The sequence below is a fragment of the Patella vulgata genome, chromosome 3 (assembly GCF_932274485.2).
Source record: "Patella vulgata chromosome 3, xgPatVulg1.2, whole genome shotgun sequence".
Lineage (NCBI taxonomy): Eukaryota > Metazoa > Mollusca > Gastropoda > Patellidae > Patella > Patella vulgata.
In genome coordinates, this window is record NC_065881.2 from 44,508,865 (window position 1) to 44,522,442 (window position 13,578).

The 13,578-nt window shown below is 35.1% G+C and overlaps 1 protein-coding gene across 1 annotated transcript; it reads right to left on the reverse strand.

Moving 5' to 3' along the window:
- Positions 1 to 1,102: 1,102 nt before the first annotated feature.
- LOC126815806 (cytochrome P450 3A18) lies at positions 1,103 to 6,912 on the reverse strand. The gene is made up of 11 exons (XM_050541765.2): positions 6,833 to 6,912; positions 6,543 to 6,639; positions 6,349 to 6,401; positions 6,051 to 6,147; positions 5,039 to 5,158; positions 4,225 to 4,468; positions 3,965 to 4,077; positions 3,258 to 3,521; positions 2,002 to 2,228; positions 1,638 to 1,800; positions 1,103 to 1,402 (listed from the first exon to the last, which is right to left on the reverse strand). Exons 1-11 carry the CDS (start codon positions 6,880 to 6,882, stop codon positions 1,310 to 1,312), a joined length of 1,521 nt encoding a protein of 506 aa, XP_050397722.1. The 5' UTR covers positions 6,883 to 6,912; the 3' UTR covers positions 1,103 to 1,309.
- Between the last annotated feature and the right edge of the window lie 6,666 nt (positions 6,913 to 13,578).

Here is a 13,578-nt window from a genome sequence, read left to right on the forward strand (position 1 = left end):
CTATAGTTTATGTTATATCAGGATGTAGACAATTACAATAATTGAGTGTAAGGTCAGTCGTCACTAAATTTAAAGTGAACTTAAAGTGTATTAGTAATGTATACGTTGTTCTATTTACTGCATGCGATTGTGGGGATGGGGCGGGGGATATGAGAAATGAGGTTTACCGTCGACCATCACAAACTAGTTCATTTCAGGACTAACATATATCTTTATTAAAATATGCACTGGCGCACATGTGTGGGTGAGTCCGCGAGTGTATGATGGGGGCTTAACCATAACCATGGGAACTTCTCAAATAGTTAAGAAGTAGTGTAATATTTTGTATGTTCAAGAAAGTTGAATTAAAGCATAACACATTTCCCATAAATCTTCTGATTTTCGACTTGAAAGGCAATAATCATCTTGAAGTATCTTCATCCCAGTTATATACTATCTCGTATTTCTTGACCCACATGTTCTCCACGTTTGTACCTAGATCAGTTGAAATAGGGGGTCCATGGGGGTAGGGGGTAGGGGTACCGGAACACAATGCGGGGCCGAACTAATTGTCAGGGGATGGTTTCGAAATACATGTAGAAGGTCCCTTTTAGCGCTGTACAAGCAACAGATCCTTATAAGTATGTCGCATTGCATCCTAAGGGCCAGGGCGGTGGCGGGGGACAACTTCTTAAACCGTGCTGCTACGTTTTAGAAGACAAAACTAGTTCAAGTTAGTGTTTTTTTTATAACAAAATCTGTTTGGTCCACTAGAATTTGTATAACTAGTTTACTTCCTTATTCATAAAACTAAGTTATGTATAGTATACACAAAAAAAAATACTATAAGTAAATTTCTAATTTTATTGAACATCTAACACTCATACTATTTTAACATTATAAATAAATTTACATAAAAAACAAACAAAAAATATTGTAAGATTTGATTATCATTGGTACGTTATACATGTCTACTGTTTTTATCTGAATCATATATCTTTTGAAACATTTTAAACAGAATAGCACACAGTCTACATTTCCGCAGTAATTTTTGTCTATTATAACACAATTACTGAACAGAGATTCTTTTTAATCATTCCACGAGCTTATTTCAAACTCTGTGAATGTCACCGATCTTGGTCCAAGATGACGTTGGATTGAAGTTAATTCGTGAGAATAATCTTGGGTTTCAATCTTTCCGCTGCCTGAAGTTCATGGACCATGTCGTGGTTTGGAACTCAACGATGGAATCACCATCTTAGTACAAAAATGAGTGGCTCTAGAAACCGTAGCGGCGATGAGATCTTTATCCTGTATATCACTATATAATTCAACAGAAACCAGAATTTTCTCTTGGTACCAATCGAACGTGAATTCCATTCTTGGGTGAGAGTACGGGGTTTAAAACAGTTTGTAATGGCACCTGTAAACAGAATTAACTTAATAAACTCATATCTTCAGAATAGTCTTGCATATCCTAGTGAATTTCAGTCTAAATAATATATATATAAGATAGACATGTACTTCATTTACTATACTAAAATTATAACTGACTAAATTTAATTATTATTAAAAATTCAATCATATATATTATATTCGTTCCCCAAATTTATATTATGGGGCTACTTTTTTTAATGAAAAAAGGAGATAATTTTTACCTCGGTCTGATTAGTCTGAAGTATTTGATATTTTCTCAATATCTGAACGACTGCCAATTTACACTGCATTAAACCCAATCTTTTACCAACACAGTTTCTGGGACCATCTCCGAATGGTAACCACGTAAAAGGATGACGCTTTTCGCATTCTGATCTAGAGAACCTGCAACAAATATATAATATAATATAATGATATTTCAAAGACATTCGTTCTGATATCCTTTTTTGTGTGCTAACTCCGAAATTTGAAATGTCCTTAGGACGAGACGATACAGTACCTGGATAATCGCTAGTAGATATTTGATGCATTGTAAAATCTTGGTAGGGTAACGTTTGTAATGATAAAAGTATCTTTACAACATACCTTTCGGGAATAAATTTCTCTGCTTCTGGAAAGATGGAATCGTCTGCATACATAACACAAGCCATGATTTTGATGACAGTTCCTGCTTTGAATTGGGTTCCATTTATAACGGTATCTTCCACGCATGTTCTTGCTACTCCCGGGGCCACGGGAAAGACTCTAAATGTTTCATTTATAACCATATCCAGATAGTTCAGTTTATATAATGTATCATAGGTTACATCTTCCTGAAAATTATTATAAAAAATCAGGAATCATGATTGAAACAGAAACAACGATCTACTATCTGAAATCGAATATGGAAAAGTAATTAAATCCACAGTTTTCCACTCATCACACTGTAAGTCCTAAAATGTTTCATTTCTCTCTTTTAAGACCAAGCCAGTATATAATCATCCTCGGTATTCCCAGTGGTATCAATCCGTTCTACTAAACTTACCCTGGGGTCCATTCACGGGGGAAGGCATAGTCAAATTATCCGCCCATGATAACGAAGGGAAATAACTCGCATTTTGTTGAAACTAAGCTCGCAGAATCCTTGTAGTAAACTTTGTCAAAATACTTTTGGACATCGTTTTGTGTGCATGACACATCTCTAATATTCAATTTCTTTTGAAATTTCTCATAATCAAACACACAACTGCTGCGTGTGGTGAACATAAACAATGATGCTAAGACTCGTATGTAATCTGTTTTTTGATTGAGTCGTAGAAACAACCTACGTGACCAATGAAATCATCAAGGGCAGATAATTTGTTGAATTCGTGAATGCCGTGACTATACCCAGCGGTTAGTGGAGCAGAATGGAACGATACCACTGTGGATACCGGGGATGGAATTTAATATTGACTCGAGAAAACAACGGAGCTTCGATTCCAATCGGATTACTTTAGTTGTCGCCCTTGGTGTAGACTGGAATTTATTTTACATGTTAGCTCTTGAACTGATTTCATTGGAAACAGTTGTCGAAATAAATCAAATTTCTTCAGTGGCCATTTTCATGATCTCGGCGCACGTGCATTTTTGTTTTTTTATTAGATTTACCTGAAGATGGACAGTTTCTTGAAACGTTATAATAATACAGAGCCGGATTAAGCTAGCGCGGGAGACTATATACATGTAGTTGCACTTATGACGCCGGAGTTTTTCTTGGTTCTGACCAGTTAAACAATCCTAACATGCACTAAATTGATTAGATATCAGATTATTTGGACAGCAGGAAAGTCGATATAATTAATTATAAATGCTTTACTTACGTTGTCTGTGATATTCAAGTTGATTTCTTCCATAACTTTCTTTTGTACGTCTTGATGAATGGCCAGATTGTAAACTAGAAAAGACATGAGTGCAGAGGCTGGTCCAATACCACCACCAACCATTGACGTCACTTGGGCTAAAATTTCTTCATCAGAAAGATATCTCTTGTAGATATTGCTGTTTTCATCATGGCATGTTGCTTTAGTTGTTAATAAACTCTGTATAAGATTTCCATGTTTACTTCCTTCATGAGAACGAGAAACCTATAAAAAAATACATGTATAATTTATTCAGTCTATTTATTTATTAGTAAAATATACGGAAATATGTCACATTTGGATGTAGTGGTAGGAAGTTTCGGGTTCGATTCTGGCGTTGGTCGAGAACGTGGTGCAGGGCGAAAAGCCTGACAATGAACAGTGTCTAGTCGTTCGGATTTGACGAAGACCGAGATTGCTTGTACGTAAAAATCCCTTGACAGCTGGAATTCGGATTCAGTGATCTTGAAACCTAAAAAAGATCTCTTACATCACACTATTGATGAATCACATTACGTTAATTTCCGGTTTCTAGAATATATAGAGTATTATTTTCCCCATCTTCACTATGTCAAGGTAGCAATACATTCTAGTTATAATGTCGTAATAACGTGATACGATAAAGATATGTTTGTTCAACAACTGGATTATCTTTAGTGTGTTCTTACCACTCGTTTTTCTTTCTCCAAGAAGGTCATCACTTGTTTAACGTGTTTATCAAGGGCGTTGCGAAGTTTTCCAGTAAATAACTGACAAAATGGTGTTAGACTTGGGAACAATCCTGAAAAAAAAATATACGTGCCAGAATTTAGACGTAATTCAAAAAATGTGTTTGTACTTGGTGTGGCTGTGGGGATGAGGTAGGGGTGGGCACGATGGGGTAAGTGGGCAATATTTATTGATACCCTGACTTATAAAATGTACTTACTAGCTAACCCAGAACAAGGATTTTCAGTAGAAGCTGAATAATTGTATTGTTGAACATACTCCAACAAAATTTCGTCATCGTTATTCAAACTGTCGGAATTGTAGTTGAATGCACCAAAAGCGAGGGAATCCAACATGTACCGTTCTATGATTTCAGTAACATTGTGGCTATCTGGTTCTTCACGAATTTTACATTCTAGTTTTTCTATTAGTGATTCCGATTTTATCAACATGTTCGGCAACATCTAAAAAAATGAAAAATGGAAATACATGTATCTACATACATCCTTATAAACTATCTTTTCTCTTTTCAAGTCTTATAGGTATTGTGATGGTTTAAAACTCATTGTAGGCCAAACCAAAGCCTCTGTTATTTGGCTGTTTAAAGATTTTGTTAGACTGTCATGTAATGTCAATGAAAACAAAGCGAAAGGGAATGAGTATGATCTAAAATCGGGTGATGTGTAATTTGTTTCAACGGTTTCGCCATGACAGGGTATATTGAAATAGTCAAATGAAATTATAGCTATATATATATGATTATCACCCAATAATACATTCTACAGTAGATATCGCTTGTGTGATATATTTCATAATCTACTGCGATATCTCCTTAGGAGATATCGCTTTACATGAATTTGATTGGTGAGTTGAAAACGTTTTTTAAATTAAAAATGAACTATTGTTATTCAATTGACCTTAATGGAAACAGACAATGTTTTTTGTTACTTTATCAACGTGTGTTGATATTTTTTGATATCAAAAAAGACTGGTAGGAGATTCTCTATTTACCAAAAGCAGTATAATGATCCCACCTGTTTGATAGACAAGGTACTAAAACCACTAGCAACTACATGTCTCTGTTGTTTCCATAATTCACCTTTTGTAACACCCAGACTTAAATGCATAGGATAGAAGACAAAGGGGGTACACAGCTGAAATTTAAATTTTAAAATATTATGAACATTGTTTCTAATACTGGACTCAGACTGAACTGTAAGTTAAATTTGCTGAGGTATAGCTATATACATGTGTGGTACAATTTGTTGTTATACCAGAACAATTATTTCAGTAAGGAAACGAAGCACCCTGCACGTTTCAAGTCAGTAGCTTGAAGCGTATATATGGTATTAGTGTCAGTGGCTTGTGGCACGAAGTAACAGTATATTGTCGCATACATAATATATTATGTCAACGCTTGGGCGACATAATATATTGTGTTGACGCTCCAAGCGTGTTAGCATATTAGACCTGTAGACTCAGTGGAATGTACGCGTCATCAGAGCGGATCCAGGGGTTGGACCATGGGGACCGGTCCACTCCCTTAACAATAGAAAGTGTCCCTGTAAATAAAAGAGGGCATCCTTATCATAAAAAGGGCACCTGTGATGTCAGAATTTCAAAAAAGGGCACTTTTCTTTCGGATTAGGGTTAGGGTTAGGGTTAGGACACAGAAAAGAGAGAAAAAACAGAAAAGAAAAAAACAATCGAAACTAACCGATTCCATGATGGAAAATACCGCCAAAATATGTCTCCAAAGCATTCATTGGTTATCAAAGCGCCAATTAAATCTATCGTTGCAAGTTCATGCCTAGTCACCTCCATCCTAGTTCCAAGCGTTGACATAATATATTATATCGCCCAAGCGTTGACATAATATATTATGTATGCGACAATATACTGTTACTTCGTGCCACAGGCCACTGACACTAATACCATATATACGCTTCAAGCTACTGACTTGAAACGTATCGCCTGAACGAAGAATGGAAAGAAGAGGAAGTTCATTATAATTTCAAATCAATCCAATAAATTTCGACAACTTACCGGTCTATCTTCAAATTTATCAAAGTCTTTAACTAATATATGACGAATAACGTCAGGGTCAGAGACAACCATACTAGGATTAAAACCTTCATAATATCTGTAAATAAACAAGACAAAAAATTATTTTCGACATACCTTGTGGTTTGTATTTGTTCAGTTTTTCTTTTTATAAGTATATAAGTTTAATAAAATTTTAGAACTTTTTTGCGAATAAGATTTAAATGTGCAGTACTGTGCAAACTTATTTTAACCCGTTTTTTCTTTTGTTTTAATTTTCAGGAATAATTGTTTTACTTACCCATAAACGTTTCCGTATATGCCTGCCCATTTCTTAAAGACATCCAGGGGACTCTGAAAATAGTAAAACGACGTGGAATTATTTATTAAATTATATTTACAAGCACTGATGCCATTAAAATTGTTTGATTGATAGTTCCATCAAATTTAATAGACTACTACTTTCAGTTCTATTAAAATATGTCGACCACATACCTTGTCCTTAAACTCGGCAACATTTCCAAAGACGGGTATCGGGGATGGTCCTGGAATACCCAACTCTTCAAACAATTTGTAGCACCCTTTTAGCTTCCTGTAATGATAGAAGCGTTGAATCATAAATGCACAAATTAAATTATTAAATATCTAAGGACATACTGCATAATATATTTTATTTTAACATTAATATTAATATTAATAGAGTGATGAGTATTAATTGTTTTGATTTCGAACGACAAGAGTTTTCAGCGATCTGTGCGATACGGTTTTTTTTAAACTACACTTACCAATAAACAAACAGTAGAGCTGACACGGTCAATAAAATTAACACCAACATTGTTTCGATATATTTTCGATAGTACTTAACGTCAATCTAAATATCCGTCTGTATTAATTAAAGCCGTGTACTTCTAGGGTTTTATATACAAATCTTCTATCGCTAGTCCACTCCTACGGACCTTGCTTTTAACCAATCAAAGTATTTAATTTGGTTACCTAATTCCGTTATCGTTTTGGTTATCTCATTAGTCTGAACACCCTTCTCTCGTGGTCATAGTCTCATCCTGGTGTACTTTTACCAAAATTTGATTTCAAATGTGCACTTAAGAAGGATTCGCGTTTCTTACATGAAAAATTAAATTTTATGGCTTACTATAAAACTGGTATTATTCTTTTTACAAACATATTTCTCCTTTAACCTAAGGTATCATTGCTCATTCAATAGGTGGTTGAATTAATAAAAGCCTATGCATTGCCTTTTTAAAAAAAATCAAATGGGATAATCATACATTACAAAACAAACACTCATTCAATAGGTGGTTGAATTAATAAAAGCCTATGCATTGCCTTTTTAAAAAAATCAAATGGGATAATCATACATTACAAAACAAACACTCGAACCTAGTGCAACACCCAGTTCCACTGGTTCTGATATCATTCAAGAATACCCAAACTTTGAATTTGGCTCGTTTAGGGCTAGATATTATCTCTCGTTAATATGTTCTTTTTACCATTGTCAACTACTCACAGATTCAATAATTTAATAATTTTAGTCTAACTACTCTAAATCCTGTGCAGTACAGAAAACAAGGAGTGTTTGCTACAGTGACTTATGGTTGTCGTGTTGGATAGATACGATAGGTGTCCGAGAAAGAGGCCAAAGTGATTTGCTAATGATCATTTGTGTTTCAAATTAGATATATAAATGAATAGAATATGTCTATGATATGTGTGATTTGGAGACTAACAGATGTTGTCCATGGTTGTGCGTTAAATACATGTAAGACAGAGGCAATGAGCCAAGCCGATTTCAGCTGTAAAAAACGACATTAGCTCCAAAAAATATAATACTGATTTTTGCTTTCACCATGGTAACAATATTTCCCCCCGATGATAATGTATTTAGGCCTTCTGTATTTAATCTGTATTTTTTTCCCAATTTTCATCTGACCGATATTGTTTCCAGCTGGCTGAAAGGTATTTTTAAATAATTAAAAGTATTTATTTTCGGTCTTCATCTAGTTGGAAGTGTTTCATTAAACATTTTTAATTTGATCAAAATTGTTTTCAACTGGATGTGATTTATGTTCATTTCATTTTATTTACTTTTATATTCATTTTTCAATCGCCTTGGTGTGAAATCTTTGCTTTTCCCTCCACACACTCCCTTCCAAAAACACCATGATTGGATTTATGATCCATTCATATAATAGATTGACGAGTACAAACAGCTACGTCTGGTGATTTTGAAGAGCAACAATTCTAAGAACTTCATCTGAGCAATCTAGAATAAGCACTATCCACGTAACATATCCGACAGATTTTTAATAAAATCCATCAAACGGTTGCCCACACAATATGCACCATCGGACCCCAACTTCAACTTTATTTGAACAAATCGCAGTATTGACTACCCAATACCTGTATTCAAAATAAGTAGAAATTTGCTGTTTTGCTGAAATCTGTCGTGGTAAATGTGCGAGAAAGGTTCTGAATTTTCTGCGAAAAAATCTGAATTTTCTCCTAAAAGGGTCTGAATTTTCTGAAATCTGTCTGCAGTTGAGCAAGGATGTGCCGTGTGAACATACGCTTGTTATTCAGAATTCAGTATAAAGTGTATCAAAAAAGAAAGCGATTACGAAATAGGTATACGATTGTTTAGTTAGACCAATGTTATTTTTAATTCCTTCCATGAAAAATAGAATAGTAACGAAGCAATGCAAAATCCTAATCACAAGTTTCTTGTAACAGTGGTTATATACTAGCCCTTCCTGAGTCCCAAATCTCCAGCAATGTTTTCTCTATCGTTTGATACTCAATATGACGGTTGTCGGTAATTGGAGATTCAGAAACATTATTAGTTCTGCTTTTTGGGAGTTGTTTTCCAAACACCATGTCGATGTTTCGAAAGTTTTCATTAACATTCAAAATTGATAAGCACTATTTACAACGTACATGTACAAACAAGTAAAACCGTTTGGAATATATCTCTGGAAAGGCAAATACGTTCGATTAATCTACTATAGTTTCGGATTGTCGGGCCTATAAACATTTCATATACTAACCAGATCCAATCAAGTCACTAAAAAAAATTACGAGTTCGCGGAAAATAAAGTAAAAACAAAATCCATTCGAGGTTGAACGAATTATATAGTTAATGAACATCGTCTTTATAGAACTACATTGGGTAAAAACAGAATCATGCATAACTATAAATTCATTAGGCGTGTAAATTATGACAATGATAACGATCATGTGGGTTTAGAAAATAGGACAATATTATTTGTTCACACATACGCAAAAACATGTATGATATTGTACTTTGACTGTCGACCACCTTATAAACGACCTTGTTATTGTTAAGAGAGATATTAATATCTACTGATTTTTATTGAACTGATAATTATGTTTAAATATAGAATATTGATATCAATCGTATATATAAAAGGGTGCTACACGGCTGATATGACTGATAATGATGCTAAATTAGGATACTAAATATCTCTATTTAAATCAGTAGATTAGATATAGATATGAACTATTTATAACAAATCTAATTACACATACCTAGGCTAATGTACTTACTTTGTTGTCTACTATGTTATTATCAATTATCATAATAATTTTCTTAATAGTACAACTTATCTATATACTCATCTTAAAATTGGACACGTGACTTACCTAATTAAAAGGCAAATATTTAGCCACCACGCGATATTTGCATAAAGTTACCGCCAGTGCGCACTATAGAACAACTAGAATGGGGGGGGGGGGTCAAAGAGTTTCCCCCCCCCTCACACCCTCCCACCCCCCTCCTTGAAAAAAATTGTCGACCATATAAACAATAGATATACATTGTCCGTCAAATTTAGAGCGCCACTTTTTGAGGGGGGGGGGGGGCAAGTCTACCAAATCTATAGATATCTATTGGCAGTCAGGCAACTGTGGGGCTAGGCTATTTACAACGGAGAAGAATAACTGGAGTAGAATTTCAGTGTTGAAACCCCCATATAAGCCGAGAAAAAATCTCAAGCTTGGTTTCCAAGATGAAAGATACCTGTACCGCCGGCTATACAGCTAACAAGTTTAATGGGACTGAGTTTCGTTTCAACAGGTCCATGCCAGACAAAAATGGCGCCATTTTTTAGTCAAGTTTTTCTCAGTGCATTTATATACTTTAGAACATACTCTTTCAAATAGGCTTGGGAGCCACACTGAAATTTGCCTTAAACATATCCAAGTTGAGAGTTGTTTTTACCAATTGATGATCTTTTTTCAACTGATTGTGGCCGATTATGATGAAGAAAGATGGCCGGCGTGGCAACTCTCATATTACGTAAATTGCTATAACTCCAGTTCTGAGCGTGATATGATTGTAATTTTGGTGCCCAGTCATAGGTTTTTGGGGTCAAGGAATCCATATTTGTACTTTTTTATTTCACTGAAATCATTGGTTCATACAGAAATCCAAGATGGCCGACAATGCTGTCCACCGATATAGCAGATTCAGTCATGTCTTACGCTCCATAATAGATAATACAATAACTTTTGATTCATGCCTAAATTATGAATCTCAGAGAGAGAGAGAGAGAGAGCGAGAGGGGGGGGGGTAACGTCCACTCGACACAAACTAGGTCAATTCGGGACTAACATATGGTTCAATTTTATTTCAATAATTCGTTTGCGCGTAGGGGTCTTTAGCAGTAAAGGGAAACCGGACGACCCGGAGAAAACCTACGAAGTTGGACAGGCGACCCAACGCCTTGTCATGTACAACCGGGGAATCAAAACTAGGATTTAAGGCACATTTCAGGGTGGCCCACAAATTTATTTGAAAGATTATGTTCCAAAGTATATAAATCCGCTGAGAAAACCTTGAGCAAAAAAACGGCGCCATTTTGCCTTGCATGGGCTTCTCTATAAATGAATAAATTTTAGGCATTTTGTTCCAACTTACTTTTCCGATTTTTAATATCTAATTGTGATATGTTCTATATCTATTTTCATTTGACTTACATTTGAATTCTGTATATTATCTATCAATCAATCGCCCATAACATTCCTAATGTCTTAAAACAGAAATGACTTTCAAGATTGCCAGTCACACAGGTTACAGACCTTTAATAGCCCACCCATCTTGATATAAATCTAGATACGATGTTGTTCTAGAAATAGTATTTTTAATCAGTCAATAAACTGAAAAATTCCAATACGATAAAAAAATATGCAGCGCTATCTCATTCTTTAGACAGAAAGTCGTACACAAAGCAACCATATTGTTATTTTAAATTTATAAAAACCAACCCTGTCTAGTCCAATCTTTGCATGTAGGTAAAACACACTATTATCATCATCTACAGTCTTTTTGAATCTCACGAACCCATACATATTTTTTTTTAATGAAATGTTTCAAAAATCGAATTCTTAATTTTGATTAAATTTAATACCGGCGCTTATAAACTGTTAGCGTTTGTAACTTAATATGAACATCCAACAATAAGTATGATAAGCCGAATATATTCTGACTTTTGCATTTCTTAATCTACAACGTCATTCATTATGGTCGCTGATTAGTGCCACGGAAGTATAGACTAGAGATACATTTTTTTAAAGCACTTAGCCAATATCAACAGTTAAATCTAAGATGAATATAAATGCCCGGATAGCCTGTCAGCTAGATAATTGCACATTGCTAAATATTTTAGATCTATACGAAAATAAACAATATATTAAACGTTTGTCCTGTTCATAATCTTTAAAAATTGCCTACTCATAGCCAATTATCACCCTAAAAAATATTTTAAAAATATTGACATATGATTAGCGACAATATAAGGCCAGTCTTTTCTACATTTGCATTTGATATGTAGAAATTACACATATTTTTTTCACACGTCTGAGAATTTGATCTGTTTACGCGTGAAGAACCGTGTGAGCAACTGGGGGTACGTCATGTAAAATGATCAAGTCGGTTACACTATAGGAAACTGACCTTGAATCTTGAATAACAACAACAATTTGAAAATTTGATGATTAAATTTTGAAGGATTCTTTGCTTTCTACATTTCCTATTCAAATGAAGACCATTATACATTTCCTGTAATATGATTCTAGAAAATCAACCGGGACTATGGACAATTAAACATAGAAGGGGACTTGGCAGGGCTCATTATACGTCCATTACCAGCAAGAGTCGTCCGTTTGTAGTATCGTGGGTCTTTCGACAGATGTGGAGAGCGGGCCGTCAAATTCGGTCGCCACATCCTACGTATGACCCATGCATCTTTTCTTACTACATATCTTAGTAGCCTTGTGATCGTCTAGAATTTGTCTCTAGCTGTCTTTGCTTCCCCTTCACGTTGTGTATTTTCTTCTTACTGTTTTCTCAGTAGTTATAACAATGCAACAGTTCGTTTTTACTTTTTATATATCATAGCCGGATACATGGAAACAAGCATAGTATAGATTACAATACTAAAATCATTCTCAAACACTAGCCAGCCAGACTGCTGATAGAAATTGCTACATCTTTTCCCTTCTGGAATCAAGCTGCTGTCTGACGAATTCTCACAAGTATGACAGTTTTGTAGCTTTGGATTTTGAACGTTCAATTATCTAATTGGTCAAATATGATGTAAATAATTAGAGAGATTGGTTAATTGAGCCAAATGACGTCGAAACCCACCCTTATATAGATAATGGAAATTTACTGGAGAAACTTTCCATGAGATATCTGTTAACAACCTAGAATTGAATGTTTACCACATTATGACTCTTTTTTTATGTAACCATCTGTCACTCATTCGCTAACTTGATTTAACTACAAATATGTGAATCTACTAACTTACCAGCGATATTAATTAATACAATATAACGCTATCCTTAATTTAAAGAGCAAAAATTCTAGTAAAAGTCTTACACGTTTTAAATTTAAAATCATTGCCAGCAAATAAAACTAAGCAACTGTTAAAAATCTATTAAGAACGCTGCACTGAGCTTTCAAGGCAACAATGTGAAAGAGGCATGGATCCCGCGGTTTAGGGGGCCCGCGGTTTATGGCAAAAAGAGAAAACATTCAAATTCCAGATGAAAGTTTAGGGGTAATCGATCTAGCGGCGAGAGGACGGAGACTGAACTATCCATCAACCTTCCCTGTGAAGTTCCACTCGGTGATCGGTCTAGGTTTCTAGCGGCGCGATGGGCGGAGATTGGGTGAGTCTGCAATCCCTCAACCTTCTCGGATTTTTATACTTTCATTTCGGCCTCGACGAGCCGGTGGAATAAACTAGTTCCTGGACTAATTCCTGTGAAACCAGGTGGCCGGCTAGAGCTGACGCAACTCATGTTTTGCGAGGAAATTATGCAGAAATAAAGCTCAGTTTGACAAGTTTAGCGTCTGATACCGGTGAGACAAGAGTCACTCAAAATGACGCAAGGAACATTCTCAAGAAATTTGAGAAATTTGAAATAGCTGTATGTGTAGTTACAATTCTTCGGCGTTTTAAGAACTTTTGATCCTTAACACAAAGGTCCA